This window comes from Enoplosus armatus, chromosome 23, assembly GCF_043641665.1.
Source record: "Enoplosus armatus isolate fEnoArm2 chromosome 23, fEnoArm2.hap1, whole genome shotgun sequence".
Taxonomy (NCBI): Eukaryota; Metazoa; Chordata; class Actinopteri; order Centrarchiformes; family Enoplosidae; genus Enoplosus; species Enoplosus armatus.
Window position 1 is genome coordinate 830,378 of NC_092202.1, and position 18,683 is coordinate 849,060.

An 18,683-nucleotide genomic window follows, 5' to 3' on the forward strand; every position below is an offset into this window, starting at 1 on the left:
TAAGCGTTCACTCTGTGTCCTCTGAATTCTTCAAGTTTGTCAGCGAGTAAAGAAACTTTTAATGAACCGTTTTTTAAATTAAGTTCCACAATTCACAACTTAAAAGAACAGAGCGTTTGTGTCCGCAGGCAACGGTGTTATTTATTACTCTGACTTCATTCAGCCACCGACCTCTTCTCTCTAGTTTCACCCGAGGCTGCAGGAGAAGCTCCAGCTGCCTCCTCTGCCGGTCGATCTCCTGCCTGAAGCCCGCAGCCTCCTCCTCGTACCCGGCTACGGTTCTCTCTACAACCGCCAAGATTTCCTGCGCGGCTGTTGTCAGTTTCTCGGTAACGATTCCTCTCAGTATCTCCGCTTTCGACATGTTGCTGAGGCTGTCGAGAGTCTCCGAGCCGCCACCGTCCCTGTTCATCCAGTAAAACATAATAATGTGTTCGCACAGCAGAGATTTTGTGCAGAATACCTTTGCTCATTTGCGCGGACGGTGTTATTCCGGGTTTTGGTGCAGCTGCTAATGGTGTCCGGCGAGGAACCAACACAAAGCGGGTACAGCAGATATAGTTCATAACGTTCCTCAACTTTTCTGATCCCCCCATAGATACAATAAAATACCATTTTTATACAAAACACACCCATTAAATATACAGCCTTTATTCAGGCGCTCAAGTCATTTATTAGCCTGATGATGGCGCCAAAAACCCTTGACCCCATATTTAGTTTCACAAACTCTGGACTCCACAAGTCTGTTGTGAAAACGGTGTAAATACTGAAATGTTATGAGGCTGAGATATGTGCTGCTCTGGAGCGGGATCGGTTCCTTCTTGTTTTATGTTACATTAAAAAGCAATGAAACAAGTTGTGTTACAGTAAATCTTCTGTTTTTACGGATCAAATTTCCTGCATTGCAAAGAGCTCCAGCTATAATACCAATTCATTAATACTGTACAACATTTTAGAATAGTGTACCAGCTGGTATTTCCGATTCCACAAAATATAATCTATTATTATCATTAATAATAATTATTAACAGAAGAGGGAAGAGTTTTACATTCTTTAATTTCTTCTTGATACCAGACGAGTCAGACATACAAAGTATACCTTTAACAGTAATATCTAAACATCTACAACCACCTCGCGTTGTAGATATTCTTCTAAATCCTGTGGTCGACAAAACAAACAAGCAGCAGGAAGAATAATCCACCTCACGTATTATTCATGTGTGGAAACGTCGACTGGCTGCTGCTAAAAGTTAGTAAAGATAAATTAACCTTAAAATCACAACTTAAAAACCTTCAAGTAAAATTACATGTCAACACTGATTTGAATGTACAATATTGTACATTTTCTGAGAGACGGACTGACATGTCGATGGTTTGAGTGTTTTTAGGGGGTTTCTTGACATTAACAAAACTGCAGAATATCACCTGCCTCATCCTTTACGAAGCATCAAGCACTGTGAACATATCGAACAACAAACAGAAGAAGAAGAAGTTCATCTGACACGCTTAACGACGCTTTTAGCTCCGTTAATCGCATCCATCAGTCTTTTAGACAGAATCTGAACAGGAGCTGCAGTCCTGCAGTCCTGGTGGGTCTTCATGTGTCTTTTCACACAGTGGCTCTGACTGAAGGCCAGGCTGCAGACAGAGCACTTGTAAGGTTTCTCCCCAGTGTGGACCCTCATGTGAGTCACCAGGTTTGACTTGTGCATGAACCGTTTGCTGCATTTCGAGCAGACGAACGGCCTCTCGCGGCTGTGGTTCCTCATGTGGACCTGTAACCGCTGCTTTGTACCAAACGTTTTGCTGCAGATTTCACAGGCGGCCAGTGTTTCTTTGACCTTGTGACCCGAATGACTCAACATGTGTTGGGAAAAAGTTTCCAGGCTGCTGAGGGATTTACCGCACATGTTGCAGCGGTGCGGCTTCACACCTGTGTGGGTCAACCGGTGACGCGTGAGGTCAAACTTTGAAACGCACGATTTTTGGCAAAACTCGCATTTGTGTGGTTTATCTGCCGCATGGACCCACTTGTGGTTCCTGAGCACCGACTTCTGAGCAAACGCTTTGTGGCAAATCTTACATTCGTACGGTTTCTTTCCTTTGTGTCGAGCGACGTGTCCGTTGAGGCCGGTGATGGAGAGGAAAGACTTCCCACAGATGTTGCAGCTGTGTGTTTTCTGGTGGCTTTGAAGGTGACTCCTCAGCTCGTCTGCAGACTCTAAATGTTCTCCACAGACTCCGCAGAGCCTCTCTGGATCGTCCACGTGACTCCAGGCGTGTTTAATCAACATGCTGGTGGACCCCCGCAGAGCTCGGCAGACTTTACAGGACAGAGGAGAGTCGCTGTCGTCGGATCGGATCATCCGGACGGCTGAGCGTTTGACTCGTCGCTTCCTCGTCATCCTCTCGGTTTCACTCTCCCTCTGATGCTTCTCACGTTTGTCTGGTTTCCAGTCGTCGTGGCTCGCCTCGTCCTCGCTCTCAGAGAGAACCGGCAGAGACCAGAGACCGGCAGACTCTGGTCTTTCACCATCAGCTTCGTGTTGTGATGTTGAGCTGCTGGACAGAACAGGGCTGCTGTGGGAGTCAGAGAGTTACAATTAATATATGAATATGCTGCCCTCTGCAGGCAGAGAGCAGTAACTACACAAACAGTGAAGTTTCAGTCTGGACAGCAACATGAAAGATGGACAAGTTGTAATGACTTTATTTTATGTCTTTTTAGGCTGATTATTTTACCCCCCCCCCCCCCCCCTAAATAATCATAGAACCCACAGAATACCTAAAAACAGCAGATACTGCAGTCTGCTTCACTGAATACTCAGAAAAACTGCATTTTTAGCATTTTCTTTCCGCCATCATGACTTGATTTACCTGCTGCCAAATCAAAATGGATCATTTTCATTTACAGTCAACAACTAAACTTAGCTTTAGCTAAGGCTAGCTAAGGCTATCTCACAAGCTAGCTGTCCCTTGACACAGCCCCCTTACTTCAGCTGGCAGAGAGTGCAGTAATACAGTTGACACTCCTGATTTACCTCGTCTTCAGCCTGGTTTGATCAGAAGTGGATGAAGAATCTTGAAGGTCTTCCTCTTGTTTCTGCAACAGTTTTATTCCAAAATCATCTTTCCAGTAAAAAGCAGTAAACATCTGCGTTAACAGCAGAAGTACCTGCTAGTGTCGAAGGATTTCCTGTAAATGTGCAGTGCAACAGATAACGTAAGAAAGAACATGAATCCGACAAAGTACCTTCAGTCGGATGTAGAGGGCTGAATGCCCAGCGGTCCTGTAGATCTCCTCAGGTGTCAGCGTCTCGAGTCTGAGCGGCTGCAGTCTTTTGGTTCTGTCGCTTGTGAAGAAGTCAAACTGTTTCTGAGCAGCCAGCTGAGGGAAGGCAGACCTCAGCAGGTCCAAGAAGTCCTCCTCCTGCAGGCCTCGAGGACACCTCACCTCCTGCACCGGGTACTTCTTAAACACTGAAACACAGCAGAGAAGTTCACCCATTCAGTACGAACAGTTAGCTGGCCGGGTAACGTTAAACTGCCAAGAGATGTAACGGGCATCGCTACAGCATCCTGAACTCGAGGGAGGAGAGACGCCTGCGGAGGTATTGTGACTAGCGTTAGCATGTTCCTGGCTTGCTAGCAAGTTAGCCGTTAGCTTCACCAACTAGCCCTGCGAGAGTCAATTTGTCTTAAATTTGAATTTACCGTTGGCTGAGAGCACATCGATCTGAGAGTCCTCCAGGACGCGGATCCTAAGATCTACGTGGGTCTGTGGTTCACTCATCCGAGGTCTGCCAGGCTTCCTCCTGTCAGACTGAACTCTTGGTGACAATAACATCGAGGCTGAGCGTTAGGAGCCAGTTAACAATAGAAGCAATCACTTGTTCTCACTGGCCTGCAGGTAGAAAAACATTGACATCAACAAGCAGCTCTTTGAGTTTTCACCTCGTGTTCAGTCTGGTTTGATCAGTCGATGGAGGATCTGCAGCAGCAGCTTCATCTGTTCTCTGCAGAGACTCTTCCTCTCTGGCCTGGACCTCCTCAGGAAGCTAAAACAAACCAAACAATGATGCTTTAGAGAGGATATTTCTGTGATTTAGGCCATTCTTCTCCTTCTTCTTCTTCTTCTTCTTCTAGGTTTTGACAGTATAAGACAGAAGAGAGCCTCATCCATGAGATTAAAGACTTCTGGCTTCATGAATCAGACAAAGTACCTTCAGTCGGATGTAGAGGGCTGAATGCCCAGCGGTCCTGTAGATCTCCTCAGGTGTCAGCGTCTCGAGTCTGAGCGGCTGCAGTCTTTTAGTTCTGTCGCTTGTGAAGAAGTCAAACTGTTTCTGAGCAGCCAGCTGAGGGAAGGCAGACCTCAGCAGGTCCAAGAAGTCCTCCTCCTGCAGGCCTCGAGGACACCTCACCTCCTGCACCGGGTACTTTCTAAACACTGAAACAGAGACCAAGACGTTCTTTCAGTTCCTGTCTGCACGGTGGAAACTAACGCAGTACAATTACTTCAGTAATGCTTTAGTACCATTTTGAGGTACTTTCCATTTCATACTACTTCATAGTTGTACTCTCTGTAACAGGGAGGCCAGCTCAAACCCTCTCACTGGATATCTGAGGTGCTGAACTGAACTCACCTCTGGCTGACAGCACTTTTATCTGCGAGTCCTCCAGGAAGCGGATCCTGAGGTCTATGTGATCCTGTGGTTCACTGATCCGAGGTCTGCCGGCACTTCTCCTGTCAGACTGAACTGTGGGAGTCCGTAACCTGAAAATGAAGGCATGCTGGTGTTGCATCAAGACTGACTGGAAAGGAAACTCCTTTGTGAAGATCAGTGTTTTAATGTTTGTTGAGAACCTTGATGCTGCTTCAGAATCTGGTTCTGTGAGATGCTCCTGATCCTCCTCTTCATTGTCCTCCATCTGTACCTCAGTGTAGCAGATGAGGCCCAGACCCCCGCTGTCCTCCACACCTGGACACACATGGGGTAACATGGTTAATCCCCCTTTACTGTTTACAGGGACGCAGGTTTGGTTTCAGATGTGTTGACGGAAGCTGGAGTTTACAAAATCACCTGAATAACCAGATGTGTTTATTCTAATCAAAGAATCTCGAACATGTTGAGAAACATGTTGCTCTGCAGCAACAGCTGTGACGGCACACGATCCGTGACTTTATGACCAAATCATCTGAATAAAAAGGTTGAAATTAAACCTCTTCAGTAAACTAAGTGTCAGACATCAGAAAACTAGAGCAGGCTGATTACAAACTATTTCTAAAGTGGATTTAAAGACATACTCGGCTCATATTTGTGCTGCTCTTCCTCTTCAGGGAGTTCTCCTCCTCCTCCTCCTCCTCCGGCCGCCGGCTCACAGACAGGAAACTGATCATCTGGATCAGAGACAGAAAGCAGGTTTTGTGATTTGATCCAAGAAAACTAAACGTTCACAACAGGATTTAATTCAATGTTAATAAACGGACCACACTGTGCGAATGGACTGGAACTGAAGTTAAGTTTCTTCCTGTCTGCAGCTGCTGAACGAGACCAGCTGAAATTACTGACACACAAATGTTAATAAATAAAACCCTCATTTTTTCCCAACATCTTTGTTTTGTCATTTTCCTGCAGAAAAGTGGTAACATGACTGTAAATATCAAACAGAGGAAATCCTCTCAGTCATCAGAAATACACAGTAAGTTAGATATTAAATGTATCCAGTGGTGAAAGAAATATTCAGATCTTTACTAAAGTAAAAGTACTAATACCACAATGTAACAAGACTACTATGACATATATTTGTTAATACGTGTGCTGAAGGAGAATATCACAACATAGTTAAGCTACGTTTGAGTCAAACAATGTTAATAAATGCAGTTGCACGAACAAAACTTCCCTCTGATGTCTTAAGATGTTTGAGCTGAAGAGAACTTATTGATTAATGATCTCTTTCATTGGTTTCTCTGACTCAATCTGCTCTGAGTGGTTTGTCAGAGTGATTGTTATTTGTGGTGCGTTCACTGTACGCTCTCCCTCATGCCTCTCAGCGCACGGAGAGCTGTTTCTCTCCAACTCTGCTCTCTGCTGGACTGGAACCATCGTCACTACTTTTAGCAAGTAAGAACTTTCCTTCTCTCTTTACGTTTGATAGAAGACAGTCTGAATATAGGCCGAATTGATGATCAATAACAACAGTTGTTGTAATGTGTCCTTACATGTCGGTAGGTTTTACGGTTAATAAGAGACATTAAATTAACATTTTTGCAAACCGGGTTCGTCATTAGGCGCCTTTTGTCTACGGGGAGAGCACGTTCTGTTTAACTCGTAATGAACTGACCTGTTGTTTCCAGTTTGATCTCCGGCTGCACGAGAAGCTCCAGCTGCCTCCGCTGTCGGTCGATCTCCTGCCTCAAACCCGCAGCCTCCTCCTCATAACCGGCCACGGTTCTCTCCACAACCGCTAAGATTTCCTGCGCGGCTGTTGTCAGTTTCTCGGCGACGACTCCTCTCAGCAGCTCGGCCTTAGACACGTTACGGGGCCCGTCGACTGCCTCCATGCTGTCACTGTGGCTCCAGCTCAGCATCACCGCTGCACGGAGGTGTTGTTACCACACAAATACGCGGGAATGTATTGACCGGATGTTGCCTCCGGAGCAAATGTTGTCCGACTAGAAACATGAGATAAAGATGAAAGCCACTCTGTTAAATCGACGAAGGCAGCGTTGAATACATTTAGACCCTTCATGGTTTCCCGGGGAACGGAAGTTTCCTCTGGCTGCGGGACTCCGCATAAAGTTGCGAAATTTTAACTTTATGCAAATAAGGGCGAAAATCATCTGAAAACTACGACAAAGAGAAGTGACGTAGCGGTGGGACCGGAAGTTGAGTTTATTATTGTTTTCTTTAATTAAAATCGAAATTGTTTGTTGTACAACAACAGAAGGCAGGCGACACATCAGGCTCTTTAGAAAACGGAGCGCACACTGTCAACAGAAGTACAACCTCAGAACAGACAAAACAAGAAACAGGAAACAGGATGAGCTGTTCAGTGACCTGCTGCTTTCATACAGACCGGAAGTTGAGTGTTGCTGTTCATAAATGTCTGTGGAGGACATCTTTGTTGTAGTTTTAAGCAGCTGAATGTAACTACAGTACTCAAGTGCTGTACTTCAGTACAAATTTGAGGTATCTGTACTTCACTTGAGTATTTTAATGTACTTTCTACTTCTCCTCCACCACATCTCAGAGGGAAATATTATACTTTTTACTGCACTACATTTAACTGACAGCTTTAGTTGCACACAACACATCTAAAAGTACAAGTAAAAGTACGACTGATCATTTGATCGAACTATATATATATACACCGATGTTTTTTCAATATATACTGCTAATTTGGTTATCCAAGCATTTTTCAAACATGGACAATATGATGTCCAACATTTTGGACATGAGGCCATGGGAGGCCAGGTCCACAGCCTCCACTCGGTCCTTGATGGCTGCAGTGGCTCTCCTCAGGTGGGACCTGGAATGAACATATAGAGGCTGTGAGAAGCCTCAGACCCTCTGTCTGTCCATGAACCAAAAACGTCTCTTTATGAACTCATTAAACACTCAAGACAATACAGAAGACTTTCCTCCTGTTCAATTCCTCCACTGACTTCCATCGTGAAGTGTATTTTTGCATGTAGTGGAAGGAGGGTGAATACTTTTTTGCGAGTGTATCTGAAGCATTCTGAGCTTGAAACATACCAGAAATCCGACAACCTCTCCAGAGTCACCTCCTCGTCCTCGGCCTCCGGGATGACATGCAGACCATGAAAGGGAAGATGGTCTCGCACCAGGCCAGCGAGGCTCTCGCATAATGCATCTACCTCCTCTGATGGAAAAAAGTTACAACAGTAAGTGGTCACCTCAATAAGGTAAATGATTTGTGAACATTATGAGAAACAAAGTGACACAACTCGCCTTCACAAAGACGAGAAAATAGGGACGTCTCAGCTGTGAGCTGGGAGGGTTTGATCCCAGCGTCCTCCAGCTGCGCCTGCAGCTCCCTCCTGGCATTATTGTCCGTCCTTAGGTAAGCTGCCAGGGACGAAAACGACATGTACTCAGGGGGGCCGACCCGGCGCGCCAGTTCCTCCACCGTGATTTTGCATCTGTGTGGACGAATACGATCTCATGACGACGCGTCAAAGACGATACAGTGAGAAACACAACGATGCCAATGGCACCAGCAGTCGCTAATACACTGGCTACATGTTCGCTAACACGCTAACTATTTCTCCACCATCATCAGTGACTCCAGCTGTAACCCCCCCAGCCCTCCTCCTCACCGTGAACCCCCCTCCTGCTGTCCTTCATACTGGAGACTTAGGAAACGTTGACCTCCTCGTTGTGCATGAATGGTTATGATTATTGACAAGTTAGTAATTAAAACTGACCATCCAGGTACAACCCCCCCCCCCCCCCCGTTGTTAAGTAGGAAACAGTGCTCCAGAATTCTGAACTCGGACGTTAATATCAAAATACTTTAGACATATCATACCTTCTCTTTTTCCCACCGGACGACAGAGGCAGTATGCTGCAGATCTCTTTGAAGATCTTTGGTGTGGAGGGGGCAGCAGCCGCTGGCGGGGTGTGCTGGGTGGAGGAGGAGGAGTGGGTGAGGACTGCTGTGGTGGTGGTGAGGTTAGTTGTAGGCTGAATTTGGTCAGAAGTGGCGTGTGTGTTAGAAGTGGAGGGGAGGGGCGTTCGGGGGTGGTGGGATGTTGTAAGGGGGACAGAGTTCGAGCTGCGGGTGTTGTATGAACTAAACTGGGAGGCAAAGGGGGACGTGGGTCCAGGAAGGGAACATGGGTTGCTGGTGAAGATGTTTGGTGGTGGCCGGTGCTGGCTGCTGGCGGATGGGGGGGCAGTTTGCTCCGGTGACTCTGCTGAAAATGAAAAGCCCCAAATCACGAATAAATTATTTGAAAAAGGTATCACGACACAAGTTCCACCATTGAAATGTTAGCCTAGCTTAGCACAAGGACTGAGCAGCTTCATCAAAAGTGAAGAAATGCAACTTTCTGGGGAAGATAGAAGTGCGTTTCCCAAAATGTTGGCGTGTTCCTTTAAGCATGTAAAGAGCAGCCTTACGTGGATTCCCTTCAGGATCAGGATCAGGATCAGGAGTCCTCTTACGTTTCATCCTTCTTGACATTTTCTGAAAGCAGTGAGAGGCAGCAGGTCAGTCTACGGGTTCAACAGAAAGACAATGACAAGTGAAACATTTCATTAAAGGGGGAGGCCATCCATTTTAATAATCCACATAGACCCCCCAGCAGAGCTTGTGAACATGCACCCCTCTCTGTAAAATCTGGGGCTGCTCATAGACAATGAACGGGGCTAACGGGCCAATGTTAGTGTTAACTTCTTCTGCCAAAATGTAACATTAGCTAGTTAGCTTGGTACCTTTAATACTTAGATTGTGGTTTCTTTTAAACAACAGACATTGTACCACAGCCACACAGTGATCAATAAGTTTGCCTTATTTAATTAATCAGTAGAACATCAGTAACTTCAGTACTTACCAAAGAAGCTAGCTCTGGATGGCTAACTTCTCCCATGAGCACCGCTGGCTCACAGACAGGAAGCAGCTGCTGCTCATCTGCATCACGGACATTTACACGGTTTCACTTGTGATCAATGAAAACTACACGATCACTACAGAATGCTGTTTTTAGTAGAAATGTAAGATTAGCTTCGCTGACAGTGAGATGGCTGCACAGTATGGAAGAAATAACAGATCATATATATATATATATATATATATATCACCATAGACTGCATATAAATATATAACAATAATAATAATAATAATAATATACAGTCTACGGAGAACCCGCTCCTTTCAGTCATCACTCAAGTTTGTGGAAATGCACAATATGTTAGATATTATCAAACCAAAATAAGCTCGTAATTATTTTGCTTCACTTTTTACGTGTTGCAGGAGACAGTGAGTCTGAATGTCGGCCGAACTGATGAGCGATGCTAACAGTCGTTGTGATGCGTCCTTGCATGCCGGTAGGTTTTCCTGTTAGCGAAGCAACTTTAAATTAACAGTTTTGTAAACCGGATTCGTCATGAGGTCCGTGTTCTCTACGAGGAGAACAAAGTGTCGGGACGAAGTCAGTCAGCCGGTCTACCTGGTGTCTCCAGTTTGATCTCAGGCTGCAGGAGAAGCTCCAGCTGCCTCCTCTGCCGGTCGATCTCCTGCCTGAAGCCCGCAGCCTCCTCCTCGTACCCGGCTACGGTTCTCTCTACAACCGCCAAGATTTCCTGCGCGGCTGTTGTCAGTTTCTCGGCGATGATTCCTCTCAGGATCTCCGCTTTAGACATGTTCCTCTCGTCTGTCTCAGCCTCCATGTTGTTACTGTGGATCCAGTTCAGCATCATCACCGCGCGGAGGTGTCGTTACCGGCGAAACACGCGGGAACGTTTGTTGCCCTCTGAGTGCTGGTGCAGGCGCAAACGCTGTCCGACGAGAAACATGATCTAAAGATGAAAGCCACTCTCTTAAATCGACGACAGGTGGCGCTGAAGGTACATTTTGTAATTCAGAGCTTTAAATAAAAATAAATAAATAAATGTCCCAGTGTCATCGCAGCTGTCTTCTCTTCTGCTAACGAAAATATGTTACAAAAATAAGACCCTAACTTACAGTCTACACGAACTCAAGGTATTGTGGGATTCCGACGTGAAAAGCTAATTGGCATGAAGAGGCATTTTGTACAAAAGCGTCTTTATGTCTAACCGTACTTCTGTGTTATTATTGGATAAATTACAAATGTGTCGCATGAATAAATTAGTTTAGAAAGAAAATCACATCGATGCAGCAGCCTCACAGAATGAAAGTAACTTCAATTCCTCCACGAATTCCGTCCAATATGAAACATATGAAATAAAATGTAAATATAAACTAATTCAGAGAAGATGTTTGTTGTTTGCTGAGATTAAATATTCAGATAGAAACGATCTTGTCAGTAAAACACACGATGAAGTGAGCTCGAAGTGTTTGTTACAAAAACTTAAAGAGCGTAAACACTGAAACGATAAAACACACTCTTAACAACAAGTTATATTTCAAGTTGTTCAAATGTGAAAATGGTGACACAAACATTTTGTTGTTTTCATACGGTGGATAAGGAACTTCAGTCTTTCAGGACTTCAGTCACTGCTGACTGTTCCTCCCCCTGGTGGCTCCTCATGCGTGCTTTCAGACAGTAGCTCTGGGTGCACTGGTACGGTCTCTCCCCGTTGTGGGTCCTCATGTGGACCGTCAGGTATTCTTTGCGAAGGCACGCTTTCCCACAAACGCCACAGACAAACGGTTTGAGGCCTGAGTGGCTTTTCAGATGGCACCTGAGAATATTCTTGGAGTTGAAGACTCGTCCACACTCGGAGCATTCGTGCGGTCTCTCCCAGGTGTGGCTCACCATGTGTCTCCTCAGAGCTCCTCGAGACGACAGTCCTTTACTGCCTTCGCTGCACATGATCTTCTCCTCGCTGTGAGTTTTCAGGTGAACTCTCAGCTGACCTCCTGCGTGGAACGCTTTGCAGCAAACATCGCAAAGGTGCGTTGTTTTTCTCTGTCTGTGTTCTTTCACTTTTCAAACCTGACAGCTGTAACGTTTTTCCCCAGTGTGACCCAACTTGTGTCGGGACAAAGATCGAAGGTCACCGACAGATTTACCGCACACGTCGCAGCCGAAGGGCTTCTCACCTGTGTGGGTCCTGCGGTGAGTCCTCAGCTGCTGTTTGAAACCAAAGGACTGATTACAGATATCACATTTGTGTGGTTTCTCCTCAAACTGGACTCATGCGTGTATGTCTTATGGCAGATGTCACACTCGTATGGTCTCTCTCCTGTGTGAACTGCCACATGCTTATCTAGACCAACAACAGAGAGGAAAGACTTCCCACAGATGTTGCAGCTGTGACTCCTCAGCTCGTCTGCAGACTCTGAATGTTCTCCACAGACTCCGCAGAGCCTCTCTGGATCGTCCACGTGACTCCAGGCGTGTTTAATCAACATGCTGGTGGACCCTCGCAGAGCTCGGCAGACTTTACAGGACAGAGGAGCGTCGCTGTCGCTGGACGCCTTCGGAGACGACCGGATCTGTTTCCTTCTCTTTGTTTCAACTCCTGATCGTTCGACTCGTCGCTCCTCGTCTGGTTTCCAGTCGTCACCTTTCTCCACCTCATCATCGTCCCCTTCGTTCTCAGCTGCAGAAAGGACAAGTCGTTCTACGTCATCTCCTTCCTCTGTTTCCACTCGATGTCCTCGTCTCGAGTTGCTGGACAGACGATCTGCTTCGGTCTCCTCTTCTCCTCCTGGACTGTTGGAGGTAGAAAAGAAGAGGTCCATTATTTCAATGTGCTTACTGAGGATACTTTACCTCAAACACGGAGCTAAACATTTCAGCAGTTTGTTACAAGAAGAGAAGAGAACAGACCTGGGGGGTCGATCCCTGACGGCTGTGAACTGTTGGACATGGAAGGTTGTATTATTAACACCGTCCTCATCGTCCTGTTTTGACTCACTTTCCATGTGGCCTGTTTTCATCGTGTCTCGTGTCCTCGGGGGCTTCGTCTTCTCTCTGCTCTTTCCTCTTCACAGATTCTTTCGCTGCCTTTTTGATTTTGCAATAAACGACAAAAAAATGTGCTTCATGCAGTTTTTTTCTTTTTTAACTTAAAAGTACAGAGTGTACATACGCAGAGGTGGAGGATGTATTCAGATCCTTTACTGCAGTAAAAGTACTAATACTACACTGTAGAAATACTCTGTTACAGCAGAAGAAAGCAGCATGAAAATTAAGTAAAATACAAGTAGCTCAAATTTTGTACTTGAGTAAATGTACTGGACATACGTGTCGGCTGGTCTTCCTCCTCGGGGAGTTCTCCTCCTCCGGCCTCCTCCTCTTCACATGCAGGTTCATCTGGATCACAGAGAAAGGTTTGAGTGTCTCCATCAGTTATGTTACTTCACATGAGAAGATGATGATGTATAGCTCCTTTATATTAAATCACCAGGTTTTTAAATGGAGTTTGGTACGCTGTTCAGTTAAGAACAATGTTTCTGTGGTCCCAGGGTCTGTTAACTACCCACCTATCCTACAGAGTGTGACCCGAGGCTGCAAGAGGACCTCCAGCTGCCTCCTCTGCCGGTCGATCTCCTGCCTGAAGCCCGCAGCCTCGTCCTCGTACCCGGCCACGGTTCTCTCTACAACCGCCAGGATTTCCTGCGCGGCTGATGTCAGTCTCTCCGCTTTAGGCGGCTTCAAGTCCGCAGAGTCCGCCGAGGAAACACGCGTCACGTTAACGGACTCCATCTTCTGCCACCAAAAACACTTCATGCGTTTCCGTGGTGACACCGCTTGTGATGCGCACGCACACTATTGTTGTCCGACTGAAAAGCATCCAAGTCACAGGTTCCGCTCTGATTCTTCTTCTTCTGTAAAGGAAGCTGGCGTCCTTCTTGCGTTACTGCTGCCATCTAGTGGTCTTAATAATAAATAAAAAAGTAAAATACAGGAATATAATGAAAATACAATCAAATAAATTAAACTAATGGGCTGTCTGGGCTTATTGTACAATAATTAAATAAATAAATAAATATAGTAACATTAAATTAAATTCGGTGAAATTAAAGACTGAGCATTTCGTAATAAATGAATGAAGAAATATATATGAAATAAGATAAAGTAATGATTGAGGTAAAATTATAGAAAAAGGCTGTCAGGGTTTCCCAATCAGTCAATAAATCAATTGAAATATAGAATATAATGAAATAAAACTAAATGAAATTAAGCATTTGTTTTCACCACATAGAAACATAACTTGATCAGATAAACAGGTTTTCTTCCTTTAAACCTCTTTTAGAAAAACATTCATGTCAGCTGATCTTATTTCAACTGAAGACGTTTTCATGGTTTATTCTCTTTAGAATAAATAAAGTTGAACTTTTTATTCTCTTAGCTTTCATTATGCCTCACTCACTCTCACATTCATGTATGCTGCCCCTCTGGTTCCTCCGTTACTATGGATCTATAAATTATTTCAGTTCAGGGTCCAAAAGAACAGTGAAGAGGGCAATTATTATAAACATCTTGATTACAGCAGCTGTAAATGTTCATCAGTTAATAGAGAGGTAAGATAATCAGATAATTATCACAATAATTTAAATTCAGATATTTTACATTTGATACAAAACATGACGACTGTGCCAAAAGTCACAGCTTAATATTTCTGTTCGCTGTGATTCAAACGTTTCTGACAGCTGTGCTGGCACATCCACAGGGACGCTCATCTCTGACACAAAACACCCGAGGGAGGAAGACCGGGGGGGGGGGGGGCAGAGGGGTCAAAGGTCAGAGAGCAGGAAGCTGGAGAAGAGTGGACGTCAGATACGGTCGCAGTTATCAAGAGTTTCTGGGCAGATGTGTTGCTGTTGGTTTCAATTTAAGGCAGCTTTGTTACATAGTGAGCGTTTGAGATGTTGATAGGTGTGAGTACTTGTACATGGAGTATTTGTGTCGTGTGGTACTGGTACTTCTTCTGTGTTTTGTTCCACTTGTTTTGTGGCGCTGTTGAACTGAACCGAACAAAGGGGTGTTTCTGTTAATAATAATTAATACAAACACCTGTCGTCACTTTTAGCTGGTTGAACATAATAAAGTGGCAACAACAGCAGCAGAAGAACCAGAGGCGAAAAATGATTCACAGTGTGTGTGTGTGTTGGGGGCGGGGGGGGGGGGGGGGGGGGGGGGGCGGGGGGGGGGGGCGTGTTCATGAACATCACCAACATGATTTAAACCCACAAGTCTGCAGAGTCTGACAGCTCTGTCTGCCACTCGTCTCGACTTTAAATCTTCAAGTCTTTATTATTAGCATTATTAGCATTCATTTATTCATTTCATTAAATCTAATTTTTACTGACTCAAGTCAACAGAGCAGATGCCCAGCGGAGCGGTAAGTACTTATTATTATTAATATTGTTAAGAATCTTTTTTTGGTGTAAAAACATTTTAAAAAGGAATAATATTGTATTTATTATCAATATTATTAATAATAAATGAATGTATATAGTGAATATAGTGAATACACTGATTTATATAGTGAATAATGTTACAAATTATCGTAACATTAGTTTACAACTGACAATTGCTGCTATTTCTTTATTTTTTAATGGTATTTTTAAATTTCTTATGTTTTTGACTTCCTTCCTCTTTCAACATGTATTTTAATATCTTAATGTAACTATTGTTTAAATTATTTTTTATTTCGTAAAGCACTTTAAGCTGCATTTTATGTACGAAATGTACTTTTTTTGAATGATTAATGTTACAAATGTGACTAGATTATTATTTCACTCTGCACCAGAACTCTATTTATTAATTCAGTCATCGATTTATTAATGAGTTAATGATCTCCTGCAACAGTGTAAATTAACTGAACTATTGATCTTTCAGGAGATCGGACTGATGAGCGGACTGAATCAGAACCCTGCAGGTCCGACCGGTGGTGGGTAACAACCGGATATAACAACTTATAAAGATCTGTTCTGTACATACACACAAATATGTACATGTGTATATATATATATATATATATATATACAGATTTATGATTTATTTATTCTTCTGTATTTGTCATGTTTCAGGTAAACCTCAGGTGTTTGACTGGTGTCCGACTCAACAGCAGTACCTGAATCTGACCAGCGGGGGGCGAAACAACCCGTCACACACTCATACTGCAGTTGTGAGTGTGTGTGTGTGTGTGTGTGTGTGTGTGTGTGTGTGTGAGTGTGTGTGTGTGTGTGTGTGTGTGTGTGAGTGTGTGTGTGTGTGTGTGTGTGTGTGTTCAAACTATCCCTTCAAGCCAATATGTTCCCCTTCTAACACAATCAGTGTTAAATATAACCCAGAGAGTCTGAGGGGTGCACCACCCCGAGGCTGTGTGTGTGTGTGTGTGTGTGTGTGTGTGTGTGTGTGTGTGTGTGTGTGTGAGTGTGTGTGTGTGTGTGTGTGTGTGTGTGAGTGTGTGTGTGTGAGTGTGTGTGTGTGTGTGTGTGTGAGTGTGTGAGTGTGTGTGTGTGTGTGTGAGTGTGTGTGTGTGTGTGTGTGTGTGTGTGAGTGTGTGTGTGTGTGTGTGTGTGTGTGAGTGTGTGTGTGTGTGTGTGTGTGTGTGTGTGTGTGTGTGTGAGTGTGTGTGTGTGTGTGTGTGTGTGTGTGTGTGTGTGTGAGTGTGTGTGTGTGTGTGTGTGTGTGTGTGTGTGTGTGTGTGTGTGTAATGTGCTGGCCATACTGTGGTGTAATTTCACCCTCTTGTCAGCCATCCAACACTGTTAGAGTGACAGAAACAGAGCTGAGAGGAGAAACAGATGAAAGCTATAAGCAGTTGTCTCTTTCTGCTACAATCAAGTACTTTTCATGTGCTACTACTACAAATACTAAGTGGTGCTAAGTAGAAGTAATAGTAGTTATAGTTGTAGTAGTAGTACGCTCACTACTACTATCAATACTGCTAACGTTGCCCTCTCCTGTCTCTGCAGTCGTCCGTCCATCCTCTCATCCCCCTCCTCCTCTACAGTGACAGACACTTCCCTCCGTCCTCCCCGTACAGTCAGCCAATCAGTGCATCTGCTGCCCGACAGGCCGACGCCCACTCCAGGACGCACCCCTGTTACCACGGCAACAGTGTCACCAGGTGAGTTTGTGAAGGTTTCAGGTAAATCTGGATGATGATGTACTACAATAGTGCATGTACTACTGCAGCCACTGGTAATAGTACTACACTATCATACTGCTACAGAAAATATAACTACTGTAACTTCCACCACTGCGACTATCACAGGTTATACTTTTTCTACTACAACTACAGCTACTACTGCTACTGTAGCAGCACTGTAGTTCATAGTTGTTACATCTCTGTTAGTACTACTACTACTTCTACTTCTACTGCTACTACAAGTATTACTACCACTACAACAGCTGCTACTTCTACTACAGCTACCACTACTACTACAACTACTACTACTTCTGCTGCAACAACTGCTATTTGTTGTGCAGTGAGTCTATTGAAACAGTTTCTGCAGTACTACTGTAGTATTTGATGCAGTACATGGAGCTGGATGACCCCCCCTCTCTCGCCCTCAGCAGCAGCAGACAGGATGTGAAGAAGCCTCTGAACGCCTTCATGCTCTACATGAAGGAGATGAGACACAAAGTGCTGCAGGAGGGACGAGAGAGAGAGAGCGCCGCCATCAACCGTATCCTGGGACGGCGGGTGAGAGCGTGAGCTCCGTCGAGCCCTGATGACGTCACAGTGATGTCATCAGGGTTGTCTTACCTACCTTGGGCACGGAGACCTCACACTTCTAACACAAAGTCACAAACTGGAGGTGTGGAGTTTGATCACAGACACTATCCAGATGCATTATGGGAAATGTAGGATCTAGTTTGACTCTAGTTCTGCATTTTGGGAACACTTATTCGAGAGTTTGACATTCAGATTGATGCATCTCTCATATCTGTCCATTAAATATGAAACTACAGCCAGCAGCCAGTTAGCTTAGCTTAGCATAAAGACAGCTAGCTTGGCTCTTCCAAAGGTAACAAAGTCCACCTACCAGCGGCTCTAATAGCTCACTGATGAACACGTTACAGTACATCTTGTTTGTTTAATTTGTACAAAAACGGGTCTGTGCCGGCGATGTCTCGCTCTCTTCTCCATAAACTCACCGCTCCTGGCCAGAAGATAATCTGGCACATAGCCCGCCATAAAACCACAACTTACAGGTATGAGATAAGAGAGCGTTATCAACCGGAGCATCTAACTCTCAGTCAGAGGTGACTTGTTGTTTGAGATTGTACACTTCAGTAAATCATTTATATGTCAGCTGTTTGTCTAATAAACAGTCTGTCACTCTCTCTCAGTGGAACGCTCTGTCGCGCTCTGAACAGTCCAAATATTACCACCTGGCCCAGAAGGAGAGACTGCTCCACATGCAGCTTTACCCCGGATGGTCCGCCAGGGATAACTACGTATGTACTGTGTCCACCATGTACGCTGTGTGTGCGCTTCAGGAAGCTTCACTTTCTTCTTCTTCTGTTCTTTCCAGGGCAAAAGGAAGAGGAAGCGGAGCCAGCAGCCCACAGGAAGCTGCCCCAGGTCGGGTTAAAGGACAAGAAAAGAAACAGCCTGCTCTTTATCTTTAATGCCTGTGATGTACAGAGTCTGCACTTATAACTGAAGGCCTTACCGTCTCTAATGGTTTGAAATATAAAAACATTATTGATTGGGGTGAATCGATCTGTTCAAACGAAACCTCTGAAGACTGAAGAAGAAATAAAAACATAAAACCTGTCTGCCTTCTTTTCCAAAATCTGTCAGCTTACAAACAGACTGTTGGAATTCATTAAGAATTAAAATGTCAATATTTAACATACCTAAAATTTCAGTTGTTGGATTTGGATACAAACATATGGATTGATGCATGTATTCAAACGTAATCATGCTTCCCCACCATGCACCACACATGTATTTACAGCGTTGGAGGAAGTACTCAGATCTTTTACTTAAGTGAAGTAAGTAAAAGTATTAGCATCAAAATATACTTAAAGTACCA

General features: G+C 44.5%; 2 protein-coding genes across 2 annotated transcripts; both read right to left on the minus strand.

Annotated features, from left to right (window-relative positions):
• Positions 1 to 1,058: 1,058 nt before the first annotated feature.
• On the minus strand, positions 1,059 to 10,447 carry LOC139306216 (uncharacterized). Its single transcript, XM_070930168.1, has 15 exons — positions 10,198 to 10,447; positions 8,556 to 8,943; positions 7,976 to 8,166; positions 7,760 to 7,886; positions 7,465 to 7,532; positions 6,345 to 6,596; positions 5,308 to 5,400; positions 4,867 to 4,981; positions 4,646 to 4,776; positions 4,223 to 4,449; positions 3,954 to 4,057; positions 3,714 to 3,829; positions 3,253 to 3,479; positions 3,041 to 3,102; positions 1,059 to 2,579 (listed from the first exon to the last, which is right to left on the minus strand). Exons 1-15 carry the CDS (start codon positions 10,445 to 10,447, stop codon positions 1,493 to 1,495), a joined length of 3,438 nt encoding a protein of 1,145 aa, XP_070786269.1. The 3' UTR covers positions 1,059 to 1,492.
• A 755-nt stretch (positions 10,448 to 11,202) lies between these two features.
• Positions 11,203 to 13,386, minus strand: LOC139306217 (zinc finger protein 782-like). The gene is given in 4 exon segments (XM_070930169.1): positions 11,203 to 11,870; positions 11,873 to 12,223; positions 12,925 to 12,993; positions 13,164 to 13,386. Coding segments are annotated over 4 exon segments (1,311 nt in total).
• Between the last annotated feature and the right edge of the window lie 5,297 nt (positions 13,387 to 18,683).